The sequence below is a fragment of the Pseudoliparis swirei genome, chromosome 9 (assembly GCF_029220125.1).
Source record: "Pseudoliparis swirei isolate HS2019 ecotype Mariana Trench chromosome 9, NWPU_hadal_v1, whole genome shotgun sequence".
In the NCBI taxonomy this organism is placed as follows: Eukaryota; Metazoa; Chordata; class Actinopteri; order Perciformes; family Liparidae; genus Pseudoliparis; species Pseudoliparis swirei.
The window spans coordinates 25,374,186-25,391,685 of record NC_079396.1 but is presented as its reverse complement, the minus strand read 5'-3'; the positions used below and the strand labels follow the sequence as shown (position 1 = coordinate 25,391,685).

The window sequence follows — 17,500 nt, the reverse complement described above, 5'->3', positions numbered from 1 at the left end:
GCATCCCCTTCCTGGAGTACAAGCAGTTCGTCACGCGCACCTTCTTCCCCAAGGTGAGCGAGCCTGTCGACCGGCTCGACGGGCTTTTTAATAATATTCCCCCCTCCTACGTGACACGTATATTATTTCCCGCCGCGGGGGTGAAAATTCACCTTGAGACTTTTTAAACAGAGAGATAACGTGTTCTCCACCCTGAAGGCCTGTCGGTCGGCGGGTGTTTTTTCCACTAATACAGACACACACACACAGAAACACACATATACACACACACACACACACACACACAGCTCAGCAGGCTTCGCCTTCCAACCACAGGCATGGACCTTCAAGGAGACAGAACAATGGCGGGGGCCGCGAGACAAGGAAACTTTCCCCCTGATTTCTCCAAACACACTCCTCTCTCACACACACACACACACACACACACGCAGCGGCGAGCGTTGAAAACCTGCGTGGAGGGAAACATAAATTCGAGCGTTGCTGCTTCGGGATCGATGTCACACACTCGGACACGGGGAGGATACGAGCCGCCGGCCAGAAATGACAGATTTACTTGAAAGGTCGACTCTATTAAAGCTCATGACGTTCCGTGTCACGGTGTTATGGTCCTTTTCATGATCGGGGGGGGGGGGGGCTGTTCTGGGCCCTTTGGGTCCAGACTGCAGTATTACCTCACAGGTCTCAAGGCCGACTCCCCCCTCCCTCCCCCTCCCCCTGTCTATCCTATCTCCCTCTTGGGTTGTTTTATTTGTATTTTTGTTTTGTTTTAACGTTCTGTAAATATGCTATTGTACGTTTCCAGATGTGTTCGGATTACGAGAAGAGTCTGGTGCAGCCCACCTACGAGAACAACGGCCTGGGCCCCCGAGTGCTGCCGGAGACCCACCCGCTGCTGCAGGACTGGAAGGTGAAGGGTTAACGCCGTTAGGCCGGTTCCACCGGGCTCCTTCTTTCTTCTTCTCAACTGGGTCACACTGACGCTTGTCGAGGTGACACAGTGGGGCCCGCTGTTGATGAGTAATGTAGTAGTGTGTGTGTGTGTGTGTGTGAACTCATTCGGTGGTTTCTAGTGAGCTTGTCGAGCGACACACTTCCTTCCCACTGGCTCTCGATCCACCGAACAGTATGCTTTTCATCGAAATCCATTTTTCTAGTGTGTGTGTGTGTGTGTGTTTAAAAAAAAAAAAAATTTAAATGGAGGGGCGGATGGGAGTGAAGGCTATAAAGAAGAGCGTGGGAGAGAGGGGTAGCGTGCACGTTCACAAAACTCCCACACCTACGTGTGTGTGTGCGGGTAAAGCGGCGGTGGGTTTTGGGTCGGCGGGGGGGGGGGGGCTGTCGGGCGGTGATGAAGTGCCTTGGATCCGCACCGTCTTCCCAGGAAGTGTTTTCCAGGTCACAGCAAATAAATCTGGCGGGCGGGCATTTATCTTAATGGACACCCCTGTTCTCCTTCTGTCACACGGCTCACCCGCACCATGCGGCGGCGGTCCAGAGGGAAGGCTCCATCTCGCCGGCTGCTTAGCGGCGCCCGCGGATCGGCCGCGCGCTCGTTAAGTCGAGTCGGCACATTCTTTTTTCCGGAGGCAATCGCGCACGGTCGGGGAGCGGAGAGGGGGGGGGGGGGCTGAAGGTGCAGGAGGAGGGCGGTGCGATAGAAGGATGAGGTGTTCACTCGATGAGGCGGTGGAATACGAGATCAGGCCGGGCGCAGCAGGTGTGTGTGTGTGTGTGTGTGTGTGTGTGATGTAGTCGAGGTGAAATAAAATAACTTGTTTTTGGTCTCTACCTCAAGGTCACCAACAAGGCGACGAAGCCCAACGTGGAGGAGGGCATCACCATGTTCGCCACGCTCCTCAACAACAAGCACTTCCTGGTCACGTTCGTCCACGCCTTGGAGCAGCAGAAGGACTTCGCAGTGCGAGACAGGTGAGCACGCCGACCGGGAAGAAAGAAAAGGGACATTTTTAAATCGGCGAAACGCTCAGATTTGTGCTTTTTGTTGTTGTTACGTGAGGCCGCAATTTATTTTTGTTGTCGATTTAATTCATTTATTATTTTGTAAATTAGTCGTGGGATCTGTAAAGTGTCCCAGAGCACCAGAGGACGTCCTCAGTGTCTCAGTTTATTGTCTCAGAAGACGAAAGAAAGAAAGAATAACACATTCAAGCAGCTGGAATCTGAGTTTAAAAAAAACTTTTTCTCTTTAAAAAAACGACAGAATAGTTGCCCAATAATTTAACAGTTGACGACAAATATTATTATTTTATTTTTTTAATTATTATTTTGTATTATGCTATCCGAGAGGTGCTTTGAAGCTTCAATATTCTATATTTGTTTTTATTAATATATTTGAAACAGATTATCACTTAAACAGCCAAAGGGATAATTATATATATTTTTTCCTAGTAGAATATATATATATATAATGTATGTACATATATATTATGGGATATTTTTATTTATTTTTTAAAGTGAATAAAAGCTGGTAAAGTATGCTTTAAAAATAACTTCATAACATTTTATAGAAAAACCAGTAAGAGTATAGTATGCGATACAAATTGTTATAGTATGCCATAAAAATGTAATGATGGTATAATTAGATTCAAAAAGTAATATTATTTATATGTATTTATTGTATGGGTTTTTTGATTGCATTCGATTATATATACAGAAGCATCTTCACTGTTTACGGCTCCAGCGTCGCGGTTTCTTTCGGATTCCGATGTTCCGTAAACCGGCCGAGTCATTGTGGAGAAGAAAAAAATCCCCGAAACCCACAAAAAAAAAACACACACATCCTGGTCCCGGCACGGCGTCGGTGACGGACGTCGGCCCCTCTCTCCCGGATTAAAGGGGCTTTGTTAGGGAAACCCCTGAAACCTCTGGACTCACTCTCCCAGACACTCCCTGCATTACATCACTCCTTTATTTTGTCTGTGCAGTCAAGGTGCTGTGTGTGTGTGGGGGGAGGGGGGACGAGTTCTCGTTGTTGTTGCTGTACTGTACTGTAGTTGTTATTATTAACCCTCCACTGACCACCGGCGCTGACGAGGCCGTGTCTGTTTTTGCTCATCTGTCTCCCCTCCCTCCCTCCCTCCCCTCCCTCCTCCACCCTTCAGATGCAGCCTGGCGTCTCTGCTCACCATCGCCCTCCACGGTAAGCTGGAGTACTACACCAGCATCATGAAGGACCTGCTGGTGGACCTGATCGACGCCTCGGCCTCCAAGAACCCCAAGCTGATGCTGCGGCGCACCGAGTCCGTCGTGGAGAAGATGCTCACCAACTGGATGTCCATCTGCATGTACAGCGACCTCAAGGTGATGCTCGGAGGGGGGGGGGGGGGGGGAAGTCGTGAGGAAGAAGGCTTCGTGAAAAGAGATGTTCTGACTCCGCCCCTCTCTCTCTTTCGTGATCTCCAGGAAACGGTGGGCGAGCCTTTCTTCCTGCTGCTGTGTGCAATCAAGCAGCAGATCAACAAGGGCTCCATCGACGCCATCACGGGGAAGGCCCGCTACACGCTCAACGAGGAGTGGCTGCTGCGCGAGAACATCGAGGCCACGCCGCAGGTCCGCTCTCACGCGCACTCGGAGCGCCGTCCTTTCTCTTTCTCTCGAGTGGCGGCAATGTCGACCTCGCGCTTTTCAATAACGTTTTTTCTAAAGTTTCGGGATCGCCGTCTCCTTTTTTTTTTTTTTTTGTCTCGCAGAACATCAACGTGTCCTTCCAGTGCTGCGGCATGGACTCGCTGCCCGTCAGGGTCATGAACACGGACACGGTCTGCCAGGTGAAGGAGAAAATCCTGGAGGCCTTTTATAAGAACCTGCCGTTCTCCCAGTGGCCCCGAGCGGAGGACGTGGACCTGGGTGAGGAGCACATCTCCTTCTGATTATTCGTTTTCCTCCCTCTCTCTCGGCCCCCCTAGTAATCTCCTTTTGCAAAAGAAAAAAAAAAGGTCAATTCTCCTCCTCGTGAAGCTCAACTAACCCGAGGGGGCAATATAATAAATGACAGAATGCGTCGGGCAGAGTGTACCGGTCGTAATCACAAAAGAGAGTTATTGCTTTCGACAAAAAGAAAAGAAAACTGAAGAGAAGCCGCAGGAGCCCGCGGAGCTGATTTGATTAATGGCGCATGAATATTTCCACGGGGTCGCGACACGGGAGAGTCGGAGCACCGCTGCCCTTTTGTCTCGCATAATCTTCTCCAAATTTAGGATGAAATTGTCTAATATTCCCCCCCCCCCCCCCTTTCTGCAGAGTGGTTTGACTCTGGCAGCAACAGTAAGCTGCTGCAGGACCTGGATAAGTCCTCAGTGATGGAAGAGGGCAGGAAGAAACTCAACACTGTGTCCCATTACCAGGTGTGTGTTATATATGTGTGTGTGTGTGTGTGTGTGTGTGTGTGAGACCACTGTGGTAGGTGTTATGGTGTGCCTGGACATCCCCGCTAGTGTAACAGCCACAGTGGGGAAGGGTGGGGGGTGTTGGAGGTGAGAACTCCTTGTAAATGGTGTCCCTGGGTGTCCGTGTGGCTCTCTTTGTGTGCGTCTGTTGTTGTGCGATGTTTCTCTGCTGCACAGCTGCTGCGTTTGTACCATCGTTGTGCAGATAGTGTATTTGTATTTGTGACGGCGATTAGCAACAAAAACATGATGGTTGTCGTGAGTAAAAACCTTTCATGAATACATAATTAATTACTTGTTCATTTACAGCGCTGTGGACTTAAGGGATTTATGTTTATTTCAACTTCTAACTTAGAGATCTACTGCAGTCACGTTTAAACAAACTAAATCATAATTTGCGTCTAGTGTGGGGGGGTTTTTCACAAAAAAAGAAGACCGACTCAATAAATATTACATATTTATTAAATGTACTAAAGTACCACTAATAATAATAATTTGCAAAAAAAAGTATAATCATTTTTTAAAATACTGATATATAATATATTGCTTGGTTGTTTTTCTACACATATATATATATATATATAGAGAGAGAGAGAGAAATAACCAATATATATTTATTATTATAAATATATGTAGATATAATTATTTGTTTTATATTTATATATATATATAATATATTGCTTGGTTATTTTTCTACACACATATATATATATAGAGAGAAATAACCAATATATATTTATTATTATAAATATATATATATAGATATAACTATTTGTTTTTTGCAAATTATTATACAAATAATCATTTGCAATTAAAACAAACACTAATTGATAAAAAAAATTTAAATAAGCAAGCAACAAGTAAAATGAAGACAACCCATAAGAATGCCTCCGTGTGTTTGTTTGTTTATGTCTACATTCACTCGTGCATGAGTAAACGGTTGCCCGGCGACCCTCGACCTTTGACCCTTTACCTGTGCTGCTAAGTGCTCTGCTGAGCCGTGAGCTGCAGCGCGTCCCGACAGTCTGGGTTCACCGGCCGGGCTGTCCAATCCGTTTCACCACAGGTTGACTTTAACGAGTCCAGCCAGGCACCCGGACACACACACACACACACACACGCACACACACGCGCACCCCTCCACACTGCACTCTCCTAGAGGGCACGCTTAACGATGTTGTTCTGGCGCCCATGCTGACCCCGTGCCCTCTGTCATCTCTCGTCTTCCCTCCCCTCACAGATCCCAGAGGGGGCGTCGCTGGCCATGACCATGAGAGACAAGAGAGACAACACCCTGGGGAGAGGTACGTCTCACACACACACACACACACACAGACACACACACACACACACACGCGCCCCGTCGCTTTGTCACACACCCGGAGGAAGACAGGCGGTCGCTCGATTCCCACACGCTCTGTTGATCACGAGGAACACGATACACTCGTGTAAACACACATGGAAACCAACACATCCTCCCAACCCCCCAAACACACGGTGGGGGGGGGGGGGTAACACCTTAACACGCTCGCACCCAATAAATCACCACACTCCCGCCTTTTGCATCAGGAGCCATGCTCCCTCTTCATCAGCAGCTCCCTCTTCATCAGCAGCTCCTTTTCTCCCTTATAGATGTATTCCATTAGCAGGATGTCAGCTCGTTGTGTGTGTGTGTGTGTGTGTGGGGGGGGGGGCCGTTGTTTGCAGCCTCGACCCCCGGGGGAATGTAATGGCCGCTCCGCCCGTTGACGGATGAGAGTTTGCGTGCAGCTGCCTCAACGCGCTCCGTCGGCTCCTCCGTCTTCGGGGTTTCTGCCTTGTGACGTAATCGGCAGCCATCAAAGAGAAAGAAGAAGAAAGAACAACAACTCCCGCCTCGTTCACACCGGGCCAAAAATAGACTTAGGTGGACCAAACCTGGCTCCGGCTTCAAAAGGCGTCGAGGGGGGAGGGGGAGGTTGGGGGGTTGTGAGCCTGTCGTGCTCCCTGGCTGATATAAAACACCGTCCAGCCGGCCTGTAATCAGCGGTGTGGGTCTGGACCGAGAACACACACTCACGACGCTGTGTGAGTGTGTGTGTGTACGATAATATACTTTAAAATGTGTCTTTACGAGTGTTTTTAGATCTATATATATATATATATATATATAAAGCAGGTGAGGTTTGATGCTCTTTCCTGGCGCCGGCCGAGCATCACCATCACATCACACCGGCTCCAGGGCCAATCACAGACTCGGTGTGTCTCTGTCTCCGCTAATCTCTCTCTCTCTCTCTCTCCTTTCACTCGTAATCTTTCTCTTTCATTCTCTCAGACGGCTCGCCCTCCCCAGCCGGCCCGCGGTCCAACCTTAATCACTTTCTCCTCTCCGCATGTCCTCCATCTCCTCCGCCCTCCTGTCAATCTCCCTCCTCTGGTTTCTCTTGTTTCTCTCCTATCTGTCACGCTCCCTCATCCCGTCTTCCTCTCCTCCTCTCAGGTCTCCACCCTGCTGATTGCACATTGTCTCATGCCGGGTGTATATATATATATATATTTATTTTTTCTCTCTCTCCCCTTAGTTAAAGATCTGGATACGGAGAAGTATGTACACTTGGTGAGTATCTCCTCATAATGTCTCTGGGGGTTATGAGCAGAGCTCCTCCTGTGTGTGTGTGTGTGTGTGTGTGTGTGTGTGTGTGTGGGGGGGGGCTGCTGAGAGGACATGGCAGCGCTAATGCCGCTTAAGCTCTTTTATAAACGTCGGGCCGAGATACGGAGTTTCCCTTTGGACTTTTAAAATAATGAGTTTCTCGGGAAACACAATTTTCCGGCCGAGTGGCTTTAAGAGGACGCTTCTGACACGTGTGTGTGTGTGTGGGGGGGGCGTCTCCTTTACTTTTCACCCCTGCCCCCCCCCCCTATTTAGACTTGCGTGAGCACGTCGGAGAGAAAGTAAAACACACTTCCGATCTTCCATCACTTCCCCCCCCCCCCATGTGGTTTCTGGATCGTGTGTCTAATGAAGGAAGCAGAGCCGGCTGAGATGGAGGAGCATTCATCCAGGAGGGGGGGGGGGTCTCATTGCTTCAACTCGTGTGCCGCGCGTTGACCTTTCGACCTTTCCCCAGGTCCTGCATCACGACGACCTCTCGGATCACAAGAGGTCGCACAGGCCGAGCCACCGCAAGAAGGTGCTGCCCGAGATCTACCTGACGCGCCTGCTGTCCACCAAGGTGAGGCACCACGTCTTGGTTTTCATGACCCCCATATTGGCCCCGGGAGCCGTATTGAGACGCCTCTTCCTCTTCCTCTTCCTCCTATTTCCTCCCGCAGGGAACTCTTCAGAAGTTCTTGGATGACCTCTTTCAAGCCATCTTCAGCATCCCTCCGGATCGCCCCCCTCTGGCCATCAAGTACTTCTTTGACTTCCTGGAGGAGCAGGCGGACAAGCGGGGCATCCATGACCCCGACACGCTGCACATCTGGAAAACCAACAGGTGAGAACTCTACGATCTGGGAATGTTCTTGGCGAGAACGATGCCGGAAACCCGAATGACTGTGAAGCGGCGGGTCGGCAGGATTTCATTTTTTATGACGGTTTCCTGTTCTGGAATTCTGTTCTACCCTTTCTTTCTTTTTTTGGGGAGAGTCCCGGTAGCCTGGATGAGATGAAAATAAAATGGTGGTAAGAGTGATATGAATACAGATGTTCTCGTTCAATATGGAGGATGACGACTCATGACGGCTCCTGTTTTTCTGTCCTCATTGTTCGTATCGTCGGTTGTTGTTCTGTCATCTTTACTCTTGTTGTTGTTGTTGTTGTCTCATGTGTGTGACTCGTGTGGCTCTAACGTGTTGCCCTCGTCCTCGTGGCCCTCAGCTTGCCGCTGCGCTTCTGGGTGAACATCCTGAAGAATCCTCAGTTCGTGTTCGACATCGAGAAGACGGACCACATGGACGCCTGTCTGTCCGTCATCGCCCAGGCCTTCATCGACGCCTGCTCCGTGTCCGACCTGCAGCTGGGCAAGGTGAGAGACGCTGGTGGGCTCTCTCTCTTTCCTCTCTCCTCTCCCCTCCCTCACTCTCTCCCCTCTCTCTCTCTCATTCCTCTCCATCTCTCTATTTCCTCTCTCCTCTCCCCTCTCTCTCTCTCTCTTTCCTCTCCATCTCTCTATTTCCTCTCTCCTCTCCCCTCTCTCTCTCTCTTTCCTCTCCATCTCTCTATTTCCTCTCTCCTCTCCTCTCTCTTTCCTCTCCATCTCTCTATTTCCTCTCTCCTCTCCCCTCTCTCTCTCTCTCTTTCCTCTCCATTTCCTCTCTCCTCTCCTCTCTCTTTCCTCTCCATCTCTCTATTTCCTCTCGTCTCTCTTTCCTTTCCCCTCTCTCTCTCATTCCTCTCCATCTCTCTATTTCCTCTCTCCTCCCTTTCTCTCTCTCTCTCTCGTTCCTCTCCATCTCCTTCCTCTCCATCTCTCTCTCGTTTCTCTCTCTCGTTGCTCTCCCCTCCCTCTCTCTCTCTGTCTCTCTCGTTCCTCTCTCTCCATCTCTCTCTCTGTCTCTCTCGTTCCTCTCTCTCCATCTCTCTCTCCATCACTCTCTCTCGTTCCTCTCTCTCCATCACTCTCTCTCGTTGCTCTCTCTCTCTGTCTCTCTCGTTCCTCTCTCTCCATCTCTCTCTCTCCATCACTCTCTCTCGTTGCTCTCCCCTCCCTCTCTCTCCATCACTCTCTCGTTCCTCTCTCTCGTTGCTCTCTCTCTCTGTCCCTCTCGTTCCTCTCTCTCCATCTCTCTCCATCACTCTCTCTCGTTCCTCTCTCTCCATCATCTCTCTCGTTGCTCTCTCTCTCTGTCTCTCTCGTTCCTCTCTCTCCATCTCTCTCTCTCCATCACTCTCTCGTTGCTCTCCCCTCCCTCTCTCTCTCTCTCTCGTTCCTCTCTCTCCATCTCTCTCTCCATCACTCTCTCTCGTTCCTCTCTCTCCATCACTCTCTCTCGTTGCTCTCTCTCTCTGTCTCTCTCGTTCCTCTCTCTCCATCACTCTCTCTCGTTGCTCTCCCCTCCCTCTCTCTCTCTGTCTCTCTCGTTCCTCTCTCTCCATCTCTCTTTCTCTCTCTCTCTCTCCTGTCCGTGGAACTCCATTCCAAAGTGGACATTTGTGCCAAATGTGAAGTGATTCTGCAGACGTTCGTCAGAAAAATGTCCAAAAACTGCCTCAGTGTGAGGAGTGGCCCCCAGAGTGGCCCCCAGACCGCGGTGGAGAGACTGAACACAATATAGTTTATAGTTTTAAAGTGTGTGTGAGTTCATTCCTTTCCAAAGAAAACACGTCAGTTCAGAAAGTCATTGCGCGTCATAATTATCTTTTCTCTGTCGCGTCATCGTTCGTCATAACATTCATCGTGAGGGTCATGAAGCGATCCCGTTAAAATGAAGTCAATGATCCCGCAGGTCGTGAAACTGTCGCGGAATCAAATGTCATGAATGAGATAAAAAATATAACGTATCGTTAAAATAAAGTAAAAGTCGTACGGCCATAAAAACCAGTTATGACTTAAGAGTCAAACTTCTGACACGGGGTCCGTTTCACCTCCGGCACACACACACACACACACACACACACACACACCTCAGCCTGTCATCTCCATCTACCTCTCCTCATGTTATTTCAGCCGAGTTGGCGGATCCAAGGTCATGAGCACCGGGGATCTCTTTTTCTGCTGTGTGTGTGTGTGTGTGCGTGTGTGCGCTCAGGCGTGCATCTGTCTGTGAGCGCCTGCTTGTCAACGTCCTCGCCGCTCACGGGTCCGTCCCGCCCCTCAGACGGCGTGACCCTGACTCTGCTTCCTGTCTTCCCTCCGCCCGGCTTCCTCCCCGGAGGGCGCCGCGTTCTGATTTACACGCTTCTGCTCGCAGGTGCAGGACCCCCCCCCCCCCCCCCTCCCCCGTCCGTCAGGTCCTGTAGGTCAAGGAGACTGGCATGACACACCGGGTTGTTGACAGGTGTGTGTGTGTGTGTGTGTGTGTGTGTGTGTGTGTGTGTGTGTGTGTGTGTGTGTGTGTGTGTGTGTGTGTGTGTGTGTGTGTGTGTGTGTGTGTGTGTGTGTGTGTGTGTGTGTGTGTGTGTGTGTGTGTGTGTGATGGCCTGGGGACAGGCCAGTGAAGGGTACGGGGTCTGGATTAGCAGGAGCGCAGTATGGTGAAGGAGAGAGAGAGAGAGGCGGCGACGACGCTCGCCGTTTCCACGGAAACCCTTTTTATCTGGCGAGATGCAGGCGAGGAGGGCCACGGGGTCACATGAGTGGGGGAGGGGGGTACCGGGGGGTTACCGGGCAGATGGGCGAGCCGCAGGAAGTTACCTTGTGCAGAGAGAGAGAGAAATTAGAAATGTCCTTATTTTTCAAAGCTCTGTTTATTTCAATGAAGATAACATTAAATGAATCATAAATCCTCTACATAGTGAATGTGTAAATGACTATTCTCTGGTGTGTAATGAAGTCTCTCCAGAGGTGTGTGGACGGGCATGAAGACGGGTCAGGGGTGAAAAAGGAGAGGATAGGCGCGGGGGTGGGGGGGGGGGGGCTATAGGTCCTCCATTCTGACACCAAGTCAGTGATCGGGCCTATAATAATAATAGTCATAAATTGTCATTGTATATAATATGGTCAACCAACGAGCTACTTATAAAATGACCAAGTCAAAATGATCTACTGATACAATACCATAAAAACAGTATACCATAAATACGAGACTGCTATATTTATCTATAACAGTCATAAATAAAACATCCGTATGGTTCACTTTTTACCAACTTTTTCAACACTTAACAAATGGCAGTAATATGAGTATTAATACAGCCAGATATGAATGAAACTCCATGGAGCCGTCAGAGCATTGATGATCCACTATGAGGCCGTCAGTCTGTATCTGACCAGAGGAAACACAGTTCATCAGACTGTCTGCATTGGAGACAAAGAACTTAAACATTTCACTTCTGGCATCTTTTTTTATTTTTATTTTTAAAGCCGAAGACTCAAAAATTCCGCCACTTACCGCCACTCTCTCTGAGCGCAGACAGCTCGACACGGAGCAGCGCAGCTCTGATCGCTCTTTTAATGAAGTATTGATACTAAAGATATGCTAAATCACATCGCTCTCAACATACGGTACTTTGTTAGCATCGCTACGCCGTGCAGCGCGACAGCAGCAGATGTAGCGGCTAACATTCAAGCTAACCCGAACCACCAAACGCTGAAGACATCTTGACGCTGATTGGCCGAGACGCGACACGCCCATCAAAGATGTTTTCTTGCGAAGAGCACCACGTAACATTTTCTCCGTGTTCCACTCCAATCTCATAAACGCCGGCCGGCCAATCGACCCCCCCCCCCTACCCCAAAACAAAAACTCTTCGGATCTACAAGATTCACGTAAGTCACCTATTTTGGTTTCAAAACGGCGAATTTCGCCAAAAGGTGAGGGATTCTCATGCCTGGCAGAGGCCCATCTCCAGTGTTCTAGTGGTACATTGTGTTATCGCCTTAGAAGACTAGCGGAGGGGTAGAAAACCCTTTTTATGTGAGCGCAGCTGAAAACAGTTATGCTGCTGAGAGAAGCTCTAAAACTCGCCTTCCTTTGAGCCACAAGAACTACATTAATATTTACAATAAAAATCATGAATCACTATATATATCCTCCCTATATTTTATATTCATTTTTCAATTCATTTGATAAATAAAAGTTTTTAATAAAAGTCTCTCTCACATTTAATCCAGAGCCACACTGACCCACTTACTTTTTAAGTAAGTAGCTTTTATTGTCAATTTCTTCACATGTTAGACATACAAAGGAATCGATCGGACGTTTCCCACTCTCCCACGGTGAAACATATAAAAGTGCACAGGCACAACAGATAAGACAAGACATTTCCTAATACTAAGTAAACATAAAGATAAAGATTCACGTACAGTTGTTATAAATACTATATATATAAATACTATATATATATAAATACGTAATATAATTTTAGACAAGTGAATACAAGTGATTAAAGTGCAGAGTTTTGAGTGATTTTGTTTAGGGGGGCGGGGGGATTTTCAGCTTCCTGTCAGACTGGAGGAGATGGCTGGGGGGAGTGAGGGGAGAGAATGTAGCTTCCTGACAGCTTGGTGTGTGAAGCCATTACTGAGTCTGGTGGTGCGGCAACGGAGGCTCCTACACCTTCTCCAGAACAGACTGTGTGCAGGGCGGCTGGTGTCATTCACAATGGAGGTCGCTCTCCGGGTGAGGCGGGTGGTGTAAATGTCTTGTGGGGCACCAATGATCTGACCAGCTGTGTTCACTATGAGTCGTGAGTCAGCAGGGTGAAGAGCAGGGGCCTGAGCACACAGCCCTGTGGGGCCCCTGTGCTGAGTGACGCTGCTCGAGGTGTTGTTGCCGACTCGGACCGCTTGTGGCCTCACTGAGGAAGTCCAGTTCATTAATCTCACGCGGCAATTTTTTCAAAAGATGAAAACTTTTGTTGTTTCAGGACTGTGTTGTTGTTGTTGTTGTTTGAGGACTGTGTTGTTGTTGTTGTTTCAGGACTCCCCCACCAACAAGCTGCTGTACGCCAAGGAGATCCCCGAGTACAAGAAGAGGGTGCAGAGCTACTACCAGCAGATCCAGGACATGGCGCCGCTCAGCGAGCAGGAGATGAACGCTCACCTGGCGGAGGAGTCCAGAGTGAGCACACACACGCACGCACACACACACACGCACGCACACGCACACACCTCTAACAGACGTTTCTCTCTCGTCGTTCTGCAGAAATACCAAAATGAATTCAACACCAACTTGGCCTTGTCGGAGATCTACAAGTACGCCAAGAGATACAGGAGCCAGGTGAGAGGAGGCAGGCTGAGCGGTAGATGTCAGATTAGATGCCCCCCCCCCCCCCAAATCTCATGATTAAGTTTCATAGCCGGGCTTCGACTGTAGATGTAGCCGACCGCAAAAAACAAAACAGCCATACGAACACCTTTCCCAAACGGCGTGCTCGTTATCATCACCCTCATCATCCTCATCATCCTCATCACCTTTAAGTTGTTGCTTCACGTCTCCTGTCCCCCCCCCCCTTACTCCCTGGACTGAGACTCTGTGTGAATGGCCCCCTGATTGCCTATTCTCTCTCGGTACTCTCCCCACCCTCTCCCTCTCTCTCTCCCTCGTCCCTCTCTCTCTCTCTCTTCGTCCTCTCGCTCAACTTTCCTCCCTTTTCCCGGACGCATGAACGCTCGGCCTCCACTGAAAGCCCGTGTCTCATTATTCTCTCTCTCTCCCCCCCCCCCCCCAGGTGGTGGTCGCTCTGGAGGCCAACCCCACGGCGCGGCGCACCCAGCTGCACCACAAGTTCGAGCAGGTCATCGCCCTCGTGGAGGACAACATCTACGAGTGCTGCAGCGAGGCCTGAGCCCCCCCCACCCAAAACTATTAAGTGGCATAGGAACCTTTAACGTGTCGAGCGCCGCACATTTTTGCGAGGTGTCCTCCCCCTCCCGCTGATTTGGGAATGCCGAGCCATTTTTTTCTTTCTTTCCTCCACACATAATTCCAGTCTGGCTCGGAGAGGGGGAGGGGCTTCTCCTGGATGTCTTTTACAGTTACCGGGGACCCGCGGTAAAAGCCCTGGTGGCCATCTTAACGCACTGAACCCTTTATTGTTTTTATTGTTTTTTTTATTTCCTGAAGGGAACGAGCCAACGATGCACTGTACTGTATTATAATGTCCATAGCAATATTTATAGATGTTTAAAAAAAGAAAAGGAGGGGGAAAAAATGCCTTTAAAACGAGCCGGTTCATCAGGACGAGCGAGAAAGGACCGCGACGATGAACTCAGGTGACCCTCCGGACATTACGACCCGACGAGAGGAGGAGGAGGAGGAGGAGGAAGAGGAGGGAGATATAAACGCCAGAAGTCTTGTCAAAACTCCGGCGTTAACGAAGGAATTTCACGTTGTTTTTTTTCTCGACGAAACGACGTGAGCTCGATGTAACGGAGAGACCGTATTCATGATGCCAAATGATCTGTCAAAGAGTTTGTGTAATAAATTACAGTATTTAGGGTTTCTGACGTGTCTGATGATGACGATGATGTTTTTTTGAGATGCGGCGCCATCTGGAACGTCTCGGAGAACCTCGTAAAAAAACAAAAAAACAGTTCTCGTGAAGTAATGCAGACATTTAGCTTTTGTTTTTATTGCAGGACACAGAACGACTTCCACGAGATCTAAACCCAATAATCTAAACAGCCCCCCCCCCCCCCCCCCGATATCACATCAATACAGGCATTTATTTAAACATCAAATCATACACGCCGCCGGCCTCTCCCTGTTCAGGTCCATCTGTTTACACATGTCAATGCACACTAACACCATATATATAGAAATGTCCAAATAGTCATGTTACGAAAAAGTTAATAGAAAGTCATGAATTGAAGAATGTTGCAGTAAAAAGTGTCTCATATATATATATATTTTTAGTGAGGTCGCGGTGACATTACACCTCCGCATTTTAGTCGGTTCATCCTTTAAGTGCAAGTGGAACGCGTCCGTGGCGTTCCTGAGACATCCTGAGGGCCGTGAAGGTCGCGGTGACCTTGACCTTTGATTGCCAACGTCTAAATCGATTCATGTTTGAGTCCAAATGTTCATAATAATTCGCTCACGGCGCTTCCCTCGACATCTCATGATAATGTGACAGATGTGCGGTCCATGGGGACCTTGACCTTTGACCTCCAACATCTATTTAGTTGACCTTTGGGTGCAGTTGGATGGAAAATAAATCCCCCCCTCCGAGGGTTTTCCGGAGACTCGGCTTTTAACAAGAACAGACCACCCGAAAAACATAGTATAGGACCTCATAAAAAAAAAGACCCAAAAGGTAATTAAGGTCGTAGAGGAGGCCTTTAAAAATGTTTTTACAAATATAAAAAAAGGGATGTTCACCTGTCGGTTCAGCAGGATGTAGATGACCGGGTTGTACAGAGCAGAACTCTTGGCGAAGAAGGCCGGCGCCGTCATGAACACGGGTCCGAACTCGGCTCCTTGGTTGGCGAAGATGGCGTAGGGCACCCAGCACACCAGGAAGGCGATCACCATGACGACCACCATGCGCGTCACCTCCCTCTCCGCCCGATGGGTGGTTTCAGACTCCTGCTGCAGGGCTGCCGCCTGGGAGCGGACACACACACACACACACACACACGGTTATTAACTTATTAAAAAGGGCCAATTGAAGGGTGGTTGACGGTTTGTTTACATCTGTAATATATATTTATTTTTTTAACACAGCGGTAATATTAAACAACTTATTTTTTCACGATTAAATCTCCAATTACTTATGAAGATCTGTAATTTATGGGTTGAATTGCAGATTAAGAATTTTACAATAGAAAAAAGCGTGGCGCTTCAATGTTTTCTTTCTGGCCACACGGGGGCAGCAGACACGCTGAGAACACAACGCTTCATATTACCGCCTTTCTAAAGGCAGCTTGTTGAAAACAGTTGCATATTTACAGATCCAGCGGTTATTAATTAATATATTTATTACTTTGGAGTCATGTTTCACCCGCTTTGAGCTGTTTTTGTCCCCGTGGTTTGTTGCTCTCACGTGTCAGCTCTGTATTCTGACACACGGGAGCAGCAAACTGAGGGAAATATAAAAATGTAGCTTCCAAAACCAGCTCAAGACTGCCAAATACGTTCTTTAAAGTCAAGGGGAGCTCCACATTTAGATGATAATTCATCACTTCGAGCGACCCCTTTAAAAAGGGACATATTATGCTCATATTCAGAGTTATACTTTTATTTCGGGTTTCTTCCAGAAAATGTTTACACTTTTACTATTTTACTCGTCCCATATTCACCTCATATTCCTGTTTTCACCCTCTCGTCTGAAACCTTTTAGAAACGCCCATCTCTTTAAAAAGGCTAGCGGTGTGATTTGGCACCATCTAGTGGTCACGTTGCAGATTGCAACCAACTGCAACTTTCTCCCGAGTGCCAAGCGTGGCGAGAACTATGGCGGCCGATGTGAAAACACGAATGGCGGCATCTAGGGCCGAGGTTGGGCGTGTCGATACTATGAAATGTTGTGTCACGTTGTCATTTATTTGTTAGTCTTTTTAAAAAAAGAAAGAAAGAAATGTCTTTTTTGTATTATTCATGACTAATACATTATCGATGTTCTACTATGATTAATGCGGGCATGAGGCAGCTGGAGGACCCGGGTATAAGCTGCCATGTTGGCAGAGAGCTGCCCTCCTGAAATGTCCTTGAGCCACTAAATCCCTCCAGAGACTCTGATAACCTCTCTGTGGAGGGGAGAACGGTAAGATATATATATATATATAGATAGATTCATATTTTTAAAAGTGTATATATATTTTATACATATATATATAAATATATTCACATAAAATATATATTAATTATATATAATATATTCACTTATTCATATACCCAAATAAATGTGTGTATATATATACATATATATGTATATTATATACATATAAAAATATATTCACAAATTCATATAAAATATATATAAATACATATATTTATATATCCATTGATAATTATAAATATATAAGAATATATATATATAGTTATACATTTAATTATATCGTGTATAAATGTGTATACATAAATAAATATATATATAAAATATATATATATATATAAATATAAATTTATATATATATATATAAATTAATATATATATAAAGATGTTTTCCTCAAGGATGAACAAAGGTATCACATCCTTATTAATAATATTTTCCCAGTGGTGTTCCGTCTTACCGCTCGCACAGTGCAGAGGAGGCGACCGTAGCAGAAGAAGATGATGAAGAGGGGGATCGAGAAATGGAGGACGAACATATAGATGACGAATGAGGTGTTGCCGATCTCGGGCTTGGGAGTGTAGTAGTCGATCCCGCAGGAACACTGCATTCCCTCCGGGACGTACCTGCGGATTTCCATCAACACCACCACGCCTTTCATCGCGGAGCAGGAGGCGAGCTGATGTGCTTTAAAAACGTGTTATGTTTTTTGTTGTTGTTGTTGTTTTTTAAAGC

General features: G+C 47.6%; 2 protein-coding genes across 3 annotated transcripts in view; one reads left to right on the top strand and one right to left on the bottom strand.

Moving 5' to 3' along the window:
• plxnd1 (plexin D1) overlaps window positions 1-14,323 on the top strand; it is a 61,809-nt gene extending 47,486 nt beyond the window's left edge. The window contains exons 22-36 of the mRNA XM_056422136.1: window positions 1-53; window positions 803-907; window positions 1,796-1,929; window positions 3,123-3,321; window positions 3,424-3,570; window positions 3,711-3,867; window positions 4,261-4,364; window positions 5,647-5,710; window positions 6,968-7,002; window positions 7,517-7,621; window positions 7,722-7,885; window positions 8,269-8,416; window positions 12,969-13,109; window positions 13,194-13,268; window positions 13,720-14,323. The exon at window positions 1-53 is cut by the window's left edge and continues 60 nt beyond it. Coding sequence (XP_056278111.1) covers window positions 1-53; window positions 803-907; window positions 1,796-1,929; window positions 3,123-3,321; window positions 3,424-3,570; window positions 3,711-3,867; window positions 4,261-4,364; window positions 5,647-5,710; window positions 6,968-7,002; window positions 7,517-7,621; window positions 7,722-7,885; window positions 8,269-8,416; window positions 12,969-13,109; window positions 13,194-13,268; window positions 13,720-13,836 — 1,748 coding nt within the window. The 3' untranslated portion in view covers window positions 13,837-14,323. The remainder of the gene's footprint in view (window positions 54-802; window positions 908-1,795; window positions 1,930-3,122; window positions 3,322-3,423; window positions 3,571-3,710; window positions 3,868-4,260; window positions 4,365-5,646; window positions 5,711-6,967; window positions 7,003-7,516; window positions 7,622-7,721; window positions 7,886-8,268; window positions 8,417-12,968; window positions 13,110-13,193; window positions 13,269-13,719) is intronic.
• A 41-nt stretch (window positions 14,324-14,364) lies between these two features.
• Window positions 14,365-17,500, bottom strand: part of LOC130198999 (rhodopsin-like) — a 4,047-nt gene continuing 911 nt past the window's right edge. The window contains exons 3-5 of one of the 2 annotated variants that reach the window (XM_056422151.1): window positions 17,226-17,452; window positions 15,372-15,596; window positions 14,365-14,561 (exon numbers count right to left, since the gene is read on the bottom strand). In XM_056422151.1, the coding sequence (XP_056278126.1) occupies window positions 14,376-14,561; window positions 15,372-15,596; window positions 17,226-17,452 (638 nt within the window). In that variant the 3' untranslated portion in view covers window positions 14,365-14,375. The remainder of the gene's footprint in view (window positions 14,562-15,371; window positions 15,597-17,225; window positions 17,453-17,500) is intronic. The other variant, XM_056422152.1, reaches the window with a different exon arrangement.